Source organism: Herpailurus yagouaroundi, unplaced genomic scaffold (genome assembly GCF_014898765.1).
Source record: "Herpailurus yagouaroundi ecotype Mexico unplaced genomic scaffold, PumYag 28, whole genome shotgun sequence".
NCBI classification, from domain to species: domain Eukaryota; kingdom Metazoa; phylum Chordata; class Mammalia; order Carnivora; family Felidae; genus Herpailurus; species Herpailurus yagouaroundi.
Window position 1 is genome coordinate 126,825,037 of NW_024412376.1, and position 16,711 is coordinate 126,841,747.

The following is a 16,711-nucleotide window of genomic DNA, read 5'->3' on the forward strand; positions in this document are numbered from 1 at the left end:
TTCCTTGCTGTGAACTATTCACAGGACCCCTACATAGGCCGGCTTCTTCATGCCTCCCTGTTTTTTGCACAAGCTGCGTCCTCTACCCCTCATCCTCGGCTCCAACTGGAACCTCATCATTAAGATGCAACTGACATTTCTTTTTTTTTTTTTTTTAACGTTTATTTATTTTTGAGACAGAGAGAGACCGAGCATGAACGGGGGAGGGTCAGAGAGAGAGGGAGACACAGAATCCGAAACGGGCTCCAGGCTCTGAGCTGTCAGCACAGAGCTCAACGCGGGGCTCGAACTCATGGACCGCGAGATCATGACCTGAGCTGAAGTCGGCCGCTTAACTGACTGAGCCACCCAGGCGCCCCTGCAACTGACATTTCTATTCCTAGCATCCAGCACAGATAGACATATCATAAACTTTGAAAAAATATTTTGTTGAATAAACTAATCAATAAAAGTACACCGCCAAAGCTGTAAATACAGAGTGTCTAGGCCAAAGGTTCACAGATAGCAGAAACTAAATAACCATTTGTTGAGTGAATTCTTAAGGTCTTTTTTTTTTAATTTTTTTTTTAACATTTATTTATTTTTGAGACAGAGAGAGACAGAGCATGAACAGGGGAGGAGCAGAGAGAGAGGGAGACGCAGAATCTGAAACAGGCTCCAGGCTCTGAGCTGTCAGCACAGAGCCCGACGCGGGGCTTGAACTCACAGACCGTGAGATCATGACCCGAGCCGAAGTCGGCAGCTTAACCGACTGAGCCACCCAGGTGCCCCAAATTCTTAAGCTCTTAATAACTAGCTCAGGTCTTGGTTCAACAAGAAGGGATTATCGATGGCTCTCACCAACATTCTCAATAGCCACAAAGGAGGAAAAAACAGTCCTGAGAGTTCCATGTTTGCACCAAGCTGTCCTTGAACGGCCGATGGAACCCAAGTTTTAAAGACCAAGCAATACAATAATCAGCTTCTCTTTGATAACTGAAAGAAAGTGAATTGGCAATGTTTGCTGTTGTTTTTATTATGTTTCTCTAGTGGGGTTTTGAAAACTATTCCTTCTTGAAATTTTTTTTCAATAAATAAATTTTAAATAAATAAAGTTTTTAAAAAAATCAAGCAAACAGTGGTTTTGCCAAGGCCCCAGAAGATTGCTGGATGTTGTAAGATTAAACACCAGTCAACAGGGGCGCCTGGGTAGCTCAGTAGGTTAAGCTGCCGACTTAGGCTCAGATCATGATATCAGGGTTCGTGAGTTCAAGCCCGACGTTCTGTGTCTCCCTCTCTCTCTGCCCTTGACCCACTTGTGCTCTCTCTCTCAAAAATAAATAAACATTAAAACAATTACAAAAAAAAAAAAACAGCCAACAAATAAAAACCAAAGGCTTTGGGGCAGAAAATTACATTTTTAAAGAATTTACTGTGTCTGGCAATATACTTAGGACAGAGTGAGAAGATAGCGGTGATGGACAGATTAAGGGAGAAGGGATAGGAATCCATATGAAGGAAATTAGATGAGGGAAAGTTGGAAGAAAACCTAGCCAGGATCCAACTGTTAATCCAAATACTAGCTAGTTTGAAGAAAAATAAAACGATCTGCATTGTGTTTTAGAACTCATCTGCTCAAATCATTCATCTTGTTCACTGAATAATAACAGTTTCCCAAGGGGTAACTTGGATCACATCCCTAATTCTAGACTAGTATTTATGGCCTTTTATGTTGCTTGAGTTAATTAGAACTAAATCAATGTGGTCACAGTCAGCAAAATCAACTTTCCACAGCAAACATAATTTAAAACTTTTAGTGAACAAACCTCTACCACCAACATTTTAACAAATATAGCTTTGCTACAATGAATACTCTTCACCTTAAGGTTTCAAGGCAAAAGTCCTTGGAACTAGTAAAACAAACTTGCAGCCTTACAGGAAAGCTCTTAGCAGTTGACCCAAACCCACACTGCAGGTGACAAGACACCGAATAAGTCTAGATGTAACCTAAATTTTAGTAAAGTAGTATATAGACATTTTCTTATCCTCTCTCTTTAGTGATACACAAGCAAGGAAAAACTGTTAAAAAACACTTGCACCCTCTGAATTATGCCCCTAATTGGAAATCATGTCTTTTGCCCTCAACGCAGTTTTAATAAAGGCTGAATTAAAGATATCTGGGGATCACTTTCAACTCTACACTGGATACGAGGTTTCAAGAAGAGAAATGAGTCCAAGAACCCAAGTGTCTGGGAGAATGGTGGTGGCATTCAGTCAGTCATTATTTACGAAGCAACTGCTGGGAGCCAAGCATTATTCTAAGTGCTGAGAATACAGTAATGAGCAGAAAAGGGAGAAATCTCTGCCCTCTGGAGCTTACATTTTAGTGGGAAGAGGGGGGAGAAAAGATTGACAATAACATAAAAGAACAAGTAAAAATTAGAGGTAGCTATTACAGAAGAAATAAAGCAGAGAAGGCACACAGCGAGTGCCAGGGACAGGGCTAGGAGACTGCAATTGTAAAGAGGGTGGTCTCTTCTGAGAAGGTGACATTTAAGCAAAGACTTGAAGGGGGAGATAAGGTGAAGACATTATTCTCGTACTGAAATATGCACAGAGGTGGTAAAAGGGTTCTGTGAGAATTTCAAAGTAGATGCCAACCAATTAAGCTGGTGAAAAGTTTGTGGGGTATGACATGATGAAGACCGTGAAGTCAGGAAAGAGGCCGCTGTTCGGGCCATGGGCAAGACTAAGGTAGGTTTTAGATTGATTTGATTCTGAGATGACAATAGCACAACTGAAAACACAGACATGAGGTTCATGGCCATATGTGTAAGAGAGAAGCAATAATGGAGGCCCAAGAGAAGATTCCTAAAGTCTTGACGAACTGCCAGAGGAGGGAAGTGGGTAAGGCAAGGAGAGAAATTATTAGAGCCTTAGAAGAATGGTGGTGTCCTCAGTCAAATGCAACAGAGACACTAGAGAGCCAGAGAGAAATGATCGCCTGGGGAAATGGCCGCAGATTTTTTGGAAAGGCATTGGTCTCGAAGAGTGCAGTCTTTATAAAGGTGGAGGGAGGGACTTGGCACAGGGGAGAGATTCTAACTGAAATGCTTTCGGTGACAACAGACAAGTGGGATGGACCACTGTTACTGAGAAAGTTAAGTGTGATAAACGCTGGCATTTCTCAGTACTTCTGAGCAGTTTCTAAAACAATCATTTAATTTGACGCAGGCAAACGCTAGTGTTACCTTTGTTAAACACTTAACATTTATTTAATGTTAAACATAAACATTTATTTAAGCCACAGGGTAATAACAAGAGAAAAAGAAAAAGAAAGAAAGAAAGAAAATGCTGTAAGATGGAATAAGAGTAAATTTTAATTTTCCTGCAATCTTGATGGGGAGAAAATAGTCACAGAGCTCGTTCTTTAGAAGTGGGTAAAGGTGGTAAACACTGAACCCTAGTAAGGGGGCAAGGGGGACGTTGTTGCTGTTCTTTGAGCTCCCGTCCACCATAGGAGCCCTGGTCAAAGGGTGAATGGGATAGCCCAGAGACTCACACAGCATCTAGCTGAATTTCCTGGTGGGACTTCAGACACAAACTAATTTAAATTGTTTAAAAATTGAGATTGGGACGTCTGGGTGGCTCAGTCAGTTGAGCGGCCTTCCTCATCTGTGGTCATGATTTCCAGATTCGTGGGTTCGGGCCCACGTCCGGCTCTGTGTTGACAGCTCAGTGTCTGGAGCTGCTTTGGATTCTGTGTTTCCCTCTCTCTCTCCCCCTCCCTTGCTCATGCTTTGTCCCTCTGTCTCAAAAATGAATAAACATTAAAAATTTTTTTAATAAAAATAAATTTAAAAATTGAGATCTGAAAAAGAATTCTACATATCATCTGGTTGAGTCTCTTCTATGTAACAGATGAGATACTGAGGCCCAGAGAGGTGAAATAAATTACCCCAGGTGGTTCAGCTAGTTCTTTCTAGAGCCAGACCTAGAACTCGTGTGGGATGGGGGTGGGGGCTGATTCCGGGTCCACGACTGCCCAGCTCTGTCTGCCTCAGCGCTGCACTCGCCACACGAGTGGGACTGTCCTATTTAAGACGGACGGATCAAATCCACCAAGTGCAACGCTGAGTTGTACTTAATGTGCGGGGACGGTTAACGCGAACCACAGTGGGGGTAAGGCTTAATGAGACTTGAAGAGCGCTTATGGGTTCGACGACAGAATATTTGCTTCCTACAAATGCCTTGGCAACAGGCCTCCGGACGTCTGCCTTGGTGTGGAAACTGTGCCCTACCTGCCATGCAGATCAGTACACAAACGAAACCAGCCACGTTGACAAGTGTCCATTTCACTGACTTCTGGCTAACAACTCCTGGGAGTATTTTTATAAAAAAATACATTGTGATACAACCCCTGAGTATCCTCTGGGACTTGCGGAAAGGCAGGACAAGGGGTGTAGTAAAAAACTAATTTGAGTTGGGGGTAGGGAGGTGGATTGCTGGCGGAGGGGATGGAAAGGAAAGTGAGTGGTAGGCTGGGGCAGATCTCTGGCGGACCGCGGATCTTTCCCGTCGCTAGGGCCGCCAGCGTCCTTGGTTACCGCTGGGCTGAATGAGCGCTCCGGGAGGGGACGCCAGAGCGCGCTCCGCAGGCCATGCCAGCCCTGCGCCGCCTGGCGCCGCCGGGAGAAAAGGACACCAGCAGACCGGTGCCCTTCCTTCCTTCCCGCGATCCGGGTCCGAGACTGGGTCATGGTTAGGAATCACAACCTCCTGGCCATTGCTAAGCGGCCTCCCCCAGCCAGCCCTAAGAAACCCGGGCCGAAGGTTCTGCAAAGGAATCAAAGCCTCCCGGGGCTCTCCCACCCCGACTCACGTTGTAGTCCCTCAGCCAGGACTCTAGCTTGTCGTGCATCGATTGTAAAGTTTCGCTCGAGACCAGTTTTCTCAGATTTTCTGCCATCGCTCCCTTTTTCACTCGGCCCTGTTTTGGGAGATGGAGACGTGGAGGGGACGAGGCGGTGGCCTCCGCACGACCGGGGGTGATGTGGCCGGAAGGGTGTTATTTTTCTGAGGGGCTCAGAGCGCGGCTGGTTCTTCCATCCTCCCCCTCGGGTCGGACCGGGCAGGGTTCGGGAAGCCGGGGGGGAGGTGCCCTAGGCCACAGCCGCCGCGCCTTATCCGCTGCCCTGCGGTGTCCTGGTTCCCGGGCGGCTGCCCGGAGCCGCAGGCATAAATACCTGGGCGATTATTAAACAAACTTTGACGTGGGCGGGCGGCTGCTAGGGACGCGCGCCCCGAGCGCCTTGGCAACGTTAGCCTCTGCGAGCTGCAGGGACAACAGCTCCCACCCAGGGCCCACCCAGCCGCCCTCCTGGCAGCTCCTGGGTCCTGGCACCCGCCCTGGCGCAGCTCCTGCTCCTGCTGCTGCTGCTGCTGCTGCTACTACTGCTAGCCGAGGGCGAGGCCACGCGAGGCCCCTGAGACTCTGGGTGGGCTCTAGGGCTGGAGAGGCTAAGACTACAGAGGCCGCGTCCTCCGTCCCTCGATGGACTAAGACGCACCCGCAGGGTGGGCTGGAGGTAACCGGAGGCCTCTTACTTAGGAAGGCAAAGGTTGTTTGTCCATTGACATTGTGGTTAGGCAAGCACCCGTTTCACCCCTTCCTTTATTTAACTTCTCAGACCTTCAGTGGTTCCTTTGTAACACTTAGGATTCGGTGGGTCAAGTTGGCAGATCTCAAGCTCCAAGATGTTCACCAACTAAAGTTCATCCCTCGAGTTTAGGAAAGATTTGGTAATATTTTTAGAATCGTCGAGCACTCCAAAGTTTCATTTAATTCTCCTTCTCTAACTGAAACTTTGTGAAAAATCAGACCAATTTGGCACTAGGTCAAAAGGGTGTGTTGGCCACAAGGATAGTTTCAACTACTTCAGAAATGAAACCATTTCAACCATCCTTAAAGCACTTTAGAAACCCTTCTTTTATGTGCATCCAATGATGAGCTGAGTGTAAACCATCCTTTTCTAGTCATTACAACAGCAGGGGTGGAGCCGGGCCTCAGCTAGCTAGTTTGGTTCAGTTCTCTTTCTGTAGGTACTTGAAAATACATGAACATCGCTCATGTCCCAGGACAGTAATACTCAGAATTTTACCACCTCTTTTTTTCTTATGTCTCTTAGTTACAGTAGTTTTACTGTCCTCCAATAAAAATGAAAGCCTCGTAAAATAAATAAATAAATAAATAAATAAATAAATAAATAAATAAATAAAATTGAGAGGCTCGTTTCCGGAGCCTGTGTTCCTATTATTTTCTGTAGCCAACAAAATCAGAACTGTAAAAGTTCTCATCACAAGGAAAAACTTGTGACTACGCATAACGATGGATTTTAACTAGACTTATTGTGTGGGTCATTTCACAATACATGCAAATATTGAATCATTATGTTGTGCCCCCGAAACTAGTAGAATGTTATATGTCCTTTATTTCTCAGTAAAAACAAAAGAAAAAATAAGGGCTCTAAGGGTACGTAACATACTTTATCATAGTAGATTATTAATTACTAAAGTAAAAGAAAAACAAACCCACTAAATATTCATTAGGAACTTTCTTCCTTTAAAAAAATAAAAAGGAGGAAGAGAATGGAGAAAAATCCCACAAATTCTTAATTTGGAGCCAATAACTGCATGTTTCAGTAGGCAGTGGGAATCTTTGAACAGTCCTATTTACTTATTCATAAAAAACAATTTGGAATATTTACTTATGTCAGATTAGGGGTTAAATTCTCTTCCTTGCTGTGGGCTCTTTAACTGCTACTCCTTGGTTACATTACCTACAAACAAGGGATAATAGTTCTTAATCCACAGGATTATTAAGAGACCAAAATGATTTGTATGAAGTGTTTAATAGGGTTTGGCATATACAATAGTAAGTGCTTCATAAAAGCGTGATCATTATTACTACAATGTAGATCACAGTATTATATTTAATAAAGAAAACTAGGTTGGAAACAATAGGGTAATTGTTGGGCAAATCCTTCAATGAAACGTTGCACAATAGAAATCTTATTACTGAAGAGGGGTGCCTGGGGGCTCCAACAGTTAGGCCTGGGACTTTTGGTTTCAGCTCAAGCCGTGACCTCATGTTTCATGAGTTCAAGCCCTGCATTGGGCTCTGCACTGACAGCATGAAGCCTATTTGGGATTCTCTCTCTGCCCCTCACCTGCTTGTGCTCTCTGTCTCTCAAAATAAACATTAAAAAGAAAAAGAAATCTTGTTAATGAAGAACATCTAGTACCCGGGAATTCTCACTATATAAAGTGAAAAAAGCAGGACACGGAATTATATATATTATATATGTGTTATATTATACAATAAGCACCCAAAGCATTATTGTAGATTATTTTAATTTGCTCCTTTGTACTTTTCTGGCTTTCTGAACTTCTACCATTAACACTAATTACTTCTGTGAAAACTCATTCAGAAGCAAAGTTACCCGAGAATTTTGCCACCTTCAGAAAAACGTTAGCCAAAATATCAATATTTAAGCTGATTCGAAACAGAATGCTTTTTGACCAAATATCCAAATGACTAATTTAGTAGTCTTACAGGGTGTTCAGATAGAATGGATCTTTGAAATCTGTTTAGAATTTGCTACCTGATATTATTTATCTCTCCATATGCTCTAGCCCTACAGGTTGATTCAAGACCCTTAAGGCCTGCAGTCATTTCGTGTACCTCTTGGTTTCCCCAGAACTCTGGAGCATGTGCTTATGTGTAGTAGGAACTTCATGTTTATCGATAACAAAGCTGCATAGTCATCAATGACCCAAAACAGAGGAAATGTGTTATGTATTTAGACATTATTTACTCCCCACTACATCTAAAAGAGGACCTGAGATAACTTACAGTAAAAGACTTATAGAAATATTTTTTTAGTGGAAAAAGCAAACATGCCCCCAATGTAAACCTGTGTACTAAGATCGAGCTTCATTTAACATTTAATCTGTACCTCGTGGAAGCCAACACGGAAAGGAAAATGACTTTTATGATTATTATTATTTGAGTTTAAAAGTACACACACATACCACTTCTTTGAATGGAAGCACCTGTGCCTGGTACCGATTCCACAATAATGCTTATGCTTTTCCAAAGAGCCTAGAGCAATACAGATGATGGTGTCTCTGATACCTCCCCCACTTTTTCTAGAAAATACAGAAGCAGTCTTGATATGATTGTTTCTTGCAGTCACCTTTCTTTGATCAATGCCAAGGGGGTAATGCTAGAACACCTGTCATCAAAGAGAGGGCCGAGCAATTGACATCCCATTTCTTAGCTCTCCGGTGATGTTACTTGATACAAACTTGGAACTTCCATAGCAGAATAAGAACAAGTGGACATCCTCATAAGTGCCCTTAATAATGATCCTCTCCAGAGAGCTTTTGATGGGTGCTGGCTAGCAATCTAAGAACTAGAGCCTGGAGTGCAAACAGTCTGTGTTGCTAATGAAAGAAGACTCCATATGCTTCAGATTACAACTATGCAGACAATTAGGTTGAAATTCTATTTTTAAAATCTACTTTTTTATACATATGGAAGAACTATCAGATTAGTCAAAGCTCTATTTACACGATACTTTGATGCTCTAATTGTGTCTCAATTTGATTATTTTAGGATATTATCAACTAGGCGATTATTTGGAAAGAAAAAGGAAACTCAAGTTTTTCTTTTGTCGTACACTATCCGGTACTTTGAAGAAGTTGAAAGAACAATAAACTTGGATCATAATGGACATTCTTGCTTTATGTCACCCTCTGCCAAGTGGTCAGGTTTCTTGTGACTTTACATAAGTCTTTTTTTTTTTAATGTTTTTATTTATTTTTGAGACAGAGACAGAGCATGACAAGGGGAGGGGCAGAGACAGAGACACAGAATCCGAAGCAGGCTCCAGGCTCCGAGCTGTCAGCACAGAGCCCGACACAGGACTCGAACCCACCAACTGCAAGGTCATGACCTGAGCCGAAGTCAGACGCTTAACCGACTGAGCCACCCAGGCACCCCATTGACTTTATATCACTCTGAGCCCCATTTTTTCCCCATCTACATACTGAAAAACGTGGACTAGATCAGCTTTAAGATCTGTTGCAGTTCTGACATCCTTTAGCGCTGGTTGTTCTGTTTGTTTCTTTTAACATACTGGTTAGGTTCAGACTGAGCAAATATCACCCTTTATTCCAATTTTTGGTTCACAAGTTCAGTTTGGGTCAGGCCTTGATTCAGAGAGCATTTAGTCAGTCACCAAAAGTGGAGCATTTTTCTTGAGTACAGTTTATTCTGCAGGCTTGCTGGAATAACTAATATACCTAACCTCCAGGAAATAGACAAGGGGGTTCTCTATAGTTGCACTTTTAACAAATTTAAACCCAATTGAAACTGACAAATTCTTCCAAACTCCCCACCACCACCCCCAGTCTCTCAGAGCTCACCCAGCTCTTCTTCATGCTTTCTTTCTTTTACTTGTGGACATGTTAATATTGTTGCAATTATCACACTGTTCTAAACTTGCTTGTCTGCCTCCTGGATAAGCTTGTGAGCTTTTCTTTTCTTCCTTTTTTTTTTTTTTGAGAGACAGAGAGAGAGAGAGAGCATGAGTGGGGCAGGGGCAGAGAGAGAGAGAGAGACACAGAATCTGAAGCAGACTCCAGGCTCTGAGCTGGCTGATGCACAGAGCCGGATGCAGGGCTCGAACCCATGGGCCGCGAGATCACGACCTGAGCTGAAGTCGGATGTTCAACCATTAAGTTTGTGAGCTTCTTGAAGAAATGGGACAGAGGCTTGTTTAGCTTTTCCTCAGCACATTAACAGACACATTCTAGGCCCTCTGTAAAAGTCTGCTGAGCTGACTTGTTAATAAAAAGTGAAAGAAAGAAAAAGAAAGAAAAGAAAAGAGGAAAAAGAAAGAGAGGGAGAAAGAAAGGGAGAGAGAAAAAAAACAGAGAGAAAGAAAGAGAGGGAGGGAGGAGATGATTGGCTGCTTTTTACCTGACGTCATAATCCTGTTGAGACAAAAGAAAGCAAATTTAATGGCCAGTTGGTTGTTTTTATGGCATCATAATTCTACCACCCAGCCAGGAGCCATTGGTTCTAGAGAAGTGTCAAGTAACAAATGTCTGGATGGAACAGGCTTTCTGAAAGTCCTTCATTTTGTCCACTCTGAATTTTACCTGCATCGATCAGCTGAGCAGATTTTACATTTGGGATTTTAAGAAGCCAACAAGATTAACTGAGCCATTCAGTGTAGTGAGGGGCGTATATGTAGTTCCATGCTACACTAAATATAAATATACGCAATAAACTACAAGGATATACAGTGGGATCCTCATCATACTTTCCAGTTCTTCCTCACTGAGGACAGTTGTGCACCCTTAGTGTGCCTAAAAGAATACTCTTTTCTGCTCTGGCCTGGCTGCTTTCACAGGCGCCCCTGCTCCCCTTCTGTGCTCTGTGCTCTTCTTGCCCTACAGCTGTCTGTATTAGGACCTCGCTTCTCTTTTTTTTTTTTTTTTAATGTTCATTATTATTTTTGAGAGAGAGAGAGAGAAAGGGACAGAGCACGAGTGGGGGAGGGGCAGAGAGCCAGGGACACACAGAATCGGAAGCAGGCTCCAGGCTCTGAGCTGTCAGCACAGAGCCCAATGCGGGACTGGAACCCGCAAACCGTGAGGTCCCAACCTGAACCGAAGTTGGACTCTTAACCAGTTGAGCCACCCGGGCGCCCCAAGGACCTCGCTTCTTTAGGTTGGGACCTATTACCACCTGAAGAGAGTCTTTTAAACTTTTCTCACCCACTTGCAAGAAATTTCCTTTAACTGCAGTTTTTTTTTTTACTGGTGGCATGGCTGAAGCACTGTCTCTACTCACAGGTAGCAAGACGCTCATTTGCCAGTTTACTCATTGCTCTCTAATCTGAGCGCTCCCCATACTCATTTTATCAGCTTCACTTGGTCCTTTTTGCTCTCTGCGACGTAGCAGGAAAGATTTAAAAAGAAAAAAGATTCAGGGGTGGCTGGGTGGCTCCATCTGTTGAGTGTCCGACTCTTTATTTCGGCTCAGGTCATGATCTTGGGGTTCATGGGATCGAGCCCACCATTGGGTTCTGCCCTGTCAGCACAGACGTTGGGATTTTGGGATTCTCTCTCTCCTTCTCTCTGCCCCCTCCCCCGCTCACATGCATGCATATGTGCTCTCTCTAAATAAGTAAATAAACTTAAAAAAAAAAAAAAAAGGAAAAGGATTTAAAAAGGAGAAAAAAACCCACCACCCATTGGAGAAAGAACTAATTGGTTGGGATCCGAATTGAGGGCAGCTTCCACCACTGGACAGACGCAGGGATATTTCTTGTGTCGTACCAGTAAGCATTCCCTGCTCACAGCCACAGTTCGGGAATTTTCCGTAAAATTATTCCATGTCCATTATTGGTTAAATCAGAAAAATAAGAGGAGAATTTTAATATATCACAACTGTATCACCTTAGCACCTAAATAACTCAGAGCATTTGTAGCAAATACAGATTAGGAGCGGGGGAAAGGGGCACCTGGGTGGCTCCCTCGGTTCAGCATCTGACTCTTGATTTTGGCTCAGGTCATGACCTCACGGGTTCATGGGCTCACGCCCCGCATCGAGCTCTCTGCTGTTAGCGCAGAGCCCGCTTAGGATCCTCTGTCTCCATCTCTGCCCGTCCCGCACACATACTCTCTCTCAAAAATAAATAAACATTAAAAATTAAAAAAAAAAAAAAGAAGGGAGGGAAAGCTGATTTGGTATGATTTTCGAGAGCCACAATATACCCCATATCTAACCCAGGTTTCCATTATTATAATGGAATATTGAGGCATCCTTGCTTTCAACCTTTTCAGCTCTGCCAGCTAAATGCCATGGCAAATACTTGGCTCTGTGAAAATGGCCATTGAAGGGGTGTACTTAGGATATGTTAAGCTGTTGCAAATGTGCATTATGGGTATGGTCTACACTGCAAGATGTCCTTAAGCATCACAAGAGAGGATCTGGGACAGCACAAAGGCAGTCCCTAAAATGAAGAATGTGGAAATAGGTTGTTTTCATCACATTTGATCAGAATTTACTGAATTTCTCGTGCAACCAAACATCTGCCTTAATCATAAGGTAGGATTAGACTCGGTTCCTGCTCCTGAGCATCTCACAATCTTTTCAGAAGACAGATATGCAACCATAGGTCAATGTGACACGTTACAATAATATATAAAATACTCTGTGGAAATACTGACTCTTACTTCCTCCTTCAGACCCTAAAGAAAGGCTCAGAGGAAGTTATGGAAGAGAGTGACATTTAGAGCCGCTCTGGAAGGATGGAGAGAAGTTCACCGAGAAGAGAAGATGGAACAGAATGGACAGTAGCAAAGAGGCATGAAATTGCCTGGAGAGGCAGGGAATGATGAATGCTCGTCCAGCGTGACTGTAGGGTATTCAGGGAATCAGAGACAAGACTGGAAAGACAGTCCTGGATTCAGCTGTGGTAAGTCCTGTATATGCGGCTAAAGAAATTGATCATTATTTTGTAGGCAATGGGGAAGCAGCAAACAGCTGTAAACAGAAAAATGATATGTTTGAGTCTCTTTTTTATATCATGTTGGAGCTCTAGAAGTGAAGTTTGGGGCTGTGCTGGACCCAGAAAAATGCTTAGGAGACACAGATTTGAGGGTTAATGACGTTTTTCTCTGGAGTAATGCATAGTGAGCATCAGCATGAACATACGTCAAAGATACTTAGATGCTAGTAATATTTTTTTACCCAGTAGGACAAATTAATCTCATATTCACTCATCAGAGTTCTTAAGTACATATCGCATACTTGGTTCCCAGTGTGTTCAAGATTTGGAGCACAAAAGTGGTAACCCATTGCCCCTGCTTTGTAATGAATTTATAATCTACTTGGGAGTGAACCATACACGCATGAAAAGTAAAATAACACAAAACAGTGTGTTATTAAGTATCAAGGGGGCATCATAGCAAATCGGTGCCATAACAATTACAAAGAGGAAGCAATAATGATTAGCTGTAATTTTCAGGAGGAAGTGGGACTGAGGCTGGTCTTTTAAAGAGGGTTAGAATTTAGGGAGGTATGCATTCATAAATAAGACAGATGGGCAACTAAAGAAATTCCCTTGTACAGGGATAAATGTGATCACAGAGGCCTGCTGAGGATCACACAGAGGGCCACAAAAATCAGAGTTTTGTGATGAGGAGGAAGATTAAGAAGGGCTTCCCAGAAGAGGTATCCCTTAAGCTGAGTTTTGGTGGACAAGTAGGAGAATAGCTAGATAAAATAGGGAAATATCCACATATGCAAAAGCATAGAGATATTAAGAACTTGATGCATTCAGGCAAATAGATGGGAACTGCAAATACCACACAAGGCTGGAGTGAGGATGAGTTTGTGGAAGAGGTGGGAAATGAGGCTAAAAAAAAAGGTAGACAGGGACCAGGAAGTACGAGACCTTATGTGCTAATAAAAGGAATTTAATTTTCATTGTGAAAGTTATTGGAGGATTTTAAAGTCTGGGATGAAGAGTGTCATGATTTTAGAAAGATCAGGGGCACCTTGGTGGCTCAATCGGTTCAGTGTCCTACTCTTGATTTTGGCTCAGGTCATGATCCCAGGGCCATGGGATCAAGCCACACATTGGCTCCACACTGAGCATGAGCTTGCCTAAAATTCTCTCTCTCTCTCTCTCTCTCTCTCTCCTGCCCCTCTTCCCAACTTGCACGCTCTAGAAAGAGAAAGAAAGAAAGAAAGAAAGAAAGAAAGAAAGAAAGAAAGAAGAAAGGAAAGGAAAGAAGGAATGGAAAGGAAGGAAGGAGGGAAGGAAGGAAGGAAGGAAGGAAGGAAGGAAGGAAGGAAGGAAGATAGATCACACTACAAATAGTGTAGAATGACTTTGAAGGTTTCTGACCAGATGCCAGTGCCATTCACTAAGGAATACGCAAAGAGCAGATCGAGGGGAAAGATTTTCAGTTCAGTTTTTGGATGTGTTGAAGGGCTACTGTAACAAATTACCACAAATTTGATGGCTTCAAACAATAGAACTTTATCTCCTCACCGTTCTGAAGGCTAGAATTCAGAAAATCAGCAGGGTTGGTTCCTTCTGAACGAATCTGTTCCATGGCCTCTCTCCTAACTTCTGGTGACAAGTCTTGGCATGACCTGCCTTGTAGAAACATTACCCCTCCAATTTCTGCCTCTGTCTTCACATCATCTGCTCCTCTGTGTCTTTGTCCTCTCTTCTTTTAAGGACACCAGTCATGAGACTTAAAACCCAACCTAAATCCAGGGTGATCCTTAAATTAATTATATCTGTAAAGATCCTATTTCCAAATAACATCACAATTGCAGGTACTGGGGATTAAGACTTGGATATCTTCATAGGGGGACACTATCCAACGCATTATAAAGTGAATGCAGGGATAACTGTCTTCATAATCTGACCAGAACTCTAGCCTCGGTTTGCACGCCCACAGGCAAAAGGAAATGTAGAATTAAAGACTGTGTTATGTGGCAGAAAGAGCAAAGACTGTAGGTCAGATAGACCTAAATTCAATCCAGGCTCTGTATCCGTTGAAAACTTGGTAGGCTTTTAACCTCTAGGAGTCTTGATTTCTTCATTTGTAAAACGGGGATAATAGGACCTAAACGTGAGATTGTCAGGGTAATTAGAGAGACATTCCCAGGTATGTGTAGATTCTACATGTTATTTACAAAACAAGACCAAAAAAAGCTTGAAGATAACACATTTGGGAATGACCCACATTAACAATGGGGTCATGTGAGTATACTGGATCTCTTTAAAGACTATAGCAATTGACATCAAGAAGAATTGTGAAGTGTCCTGTCAGCTGGGGATCAGCAATAAGGACTCCAAGAAAAGGTGATTTTTCAGAGAGTCAGGGGGCATTTGGCATCAGGAAATTTAGTTGTCAGGTATTTCACCACCTAAGTGGAAGAGAAGTCGGCAAAATAAAGGCAGGGCTTCTGGTCTTAGAAACTGGGGTGTCAGGCAGATTTCTAAAACATTTACGAAGTTTCTTCGCTATGCTGGGCATTGCAAGTAAAAGGATATGTAAGACATGAACCTTCCAGATAGAGCTCCCCATCTCAGGTGACATCAGACAGGTAAACAAGATAAAATACAATGCCACATAAAGTGCTACAAAAGACAGCGCAGTTAATTAGGGGATGGACCAGCTAAAAACTGCCCGTGGAAGCCTGGGGAGGCTTTAGAGGGAATGTGACATTTGAATGGATTCTTGGAGGATGAGTAAGAGTGCGCTTGCCAGAGAGAGAAAGAGAAGCTCTCTCCAAGCAAAGGAAAAAGAGGCAAAACATATAGGATGTAAGGACTGTGGTACCAGAGCTGGAGACAGGAGCTGAGGATCAGTCAAAAGCCCAGTTATCTGAGTTGATAACTCAGCTCTGGGACCAGAGCCAGAGTGTTGAAGACTTATTGCTGACTCCAAGAGCTTTGGGCTGTAATTTACAGTCGTCCTGGTTAAGATGCAGGTTTATCCTAGAGATCCCAGCAGGACTGAGCAGAGATGTGAGTCAGTGGTTCTAGCATTCAGGAAAGAAGATACACAGAGATTGATGACCAGTGTGCTACTGGCATCAGCCAAAATCAGGAGAGACGGGAAAAGTTTGTAAGGGATTTATTATGCGACAGATTACCCAACTTAAACTTCACAACAATTTCTGATGTATAGCAAGCAGAGCAGCGAAATAACAGCTCCAAGTCATCAAAAAGCAAAACTGACCTAGTTCCTAGAGAAAGAAAGCTTTTGCCAGCTGGTCTCTCTGTGTTTCCTGCTGACTTAGGCAGCCCTGGGGCCCAAAGATGCTTTCTAGAAGTCTGTTTCAGCTACCTGAGGAACAGCAACCTTGGTTGCTACTGCCCTCACTGCATTTTAAAAAGGCAACCAAACAAAAAAACAAGTAACAGCAAATTAAGAGGAGTGTTGGATTATACTGACAAGGAACAAGGAATGTATACTCAAAGTCTTGTGCATTTTGGATGGCACGTTCCGGGTGTGCAGAGAATATCTGTTAAATTAGGTTCCCCAGACTTACCGCCCCGAACAACACTGTCTCCATTACTACATGGAAAATCCACCCCCAGTACCACAGAAGAAAGCGCCAGACTTCATAGGCCCTCTGAAGTTAAGAGGCATCCCTAAAGCGATTTTCTGTCCTCCTTGAAGACGCTCAGTTTCCAAGATTTTAGCTGGCTAATTGGCAACTTGTCAACGTCCGTGTATATTGTCACTACCGCCCGTCCCCGGGTCCTCTCCAAGACGCCCCTTCCCACCCTGGCCAGGGAGACCCCGGCCCATCAACCAAGAGGACGGCACCAGCTCTCCGTGACGGCAACGTAGGGGGAAGGGAGCGGGGCCCTCCTCTTTTTGAAGCGCCCCTTGGGTAGAACCCAGAAGCGGCCCGAGGTGGCGTGAACACCGGTGCCCCGGAAGACGCGCCCCGAAGCCACAGCCCTGGCTGCAGGGGCGGGGGACCCCGCCCGCAGCCCCGGGACTCCAAACCTCCCTCCGAGGGGCGGGGCTCGAAGCCGGCGAGCGGCGCTCCCCCCAACCCCCACGCCACGCCAAGGCGCAGGCGCAGGCGCGCGGGGTGCGGCCGCGGCGC

At 43.8% G+C, this 16,711-nt stretch overlaps 1 protein-coding gene and 1 long non-coding RNA gene across 5 annotated transcripts in view; one reads left to right on the top strand and one right to left on the bottom strand.

Moving 5' to 3' along the window:
- SPATA18 (spermatogenesis associated 18) overlaps nt 1–5,214 on the bottom strand; it is a 36,281-nt gene extending 31,067 nt beyond the window's left edge. For 3 of the 4 annotated variants that reach the window (XR_005793131.1, XR_005793130.1, XM_040483807.1), the window contains exon 1: nt 4,862–5,214. Coding sequence is in view for 2 of the 4 variants with exons in the window: in XM_040483807.1 (XP_040339741.1) it covers nt 4,862–4,948 (87 nt within the window). In the remaining 2 variants the exon portion in view is untranslated. The remainder of the gene's footprint in view (nt 1–4,861) is intronic. The other variant, XM_040483814.1, reaches the window with a different exon arrangement.
- A 117-nt stretch (nt 5,215–5,331) lies between these two features.
- LOC121035925 (uncharacterized) lies at nt 5,332–8,779 on the top strand. Its single transcript, XR_005793146.1, has 2 exons — nt 5,332–5,600; nt 8,660–8,779. It is a non-coding gene; the product is annotated as an uncharacterized LOC121035925 (long non-coding RNA).
- The last annotated feature ends 7,932 nt before the right edge of the window (nt 8,780–16,711 follow it).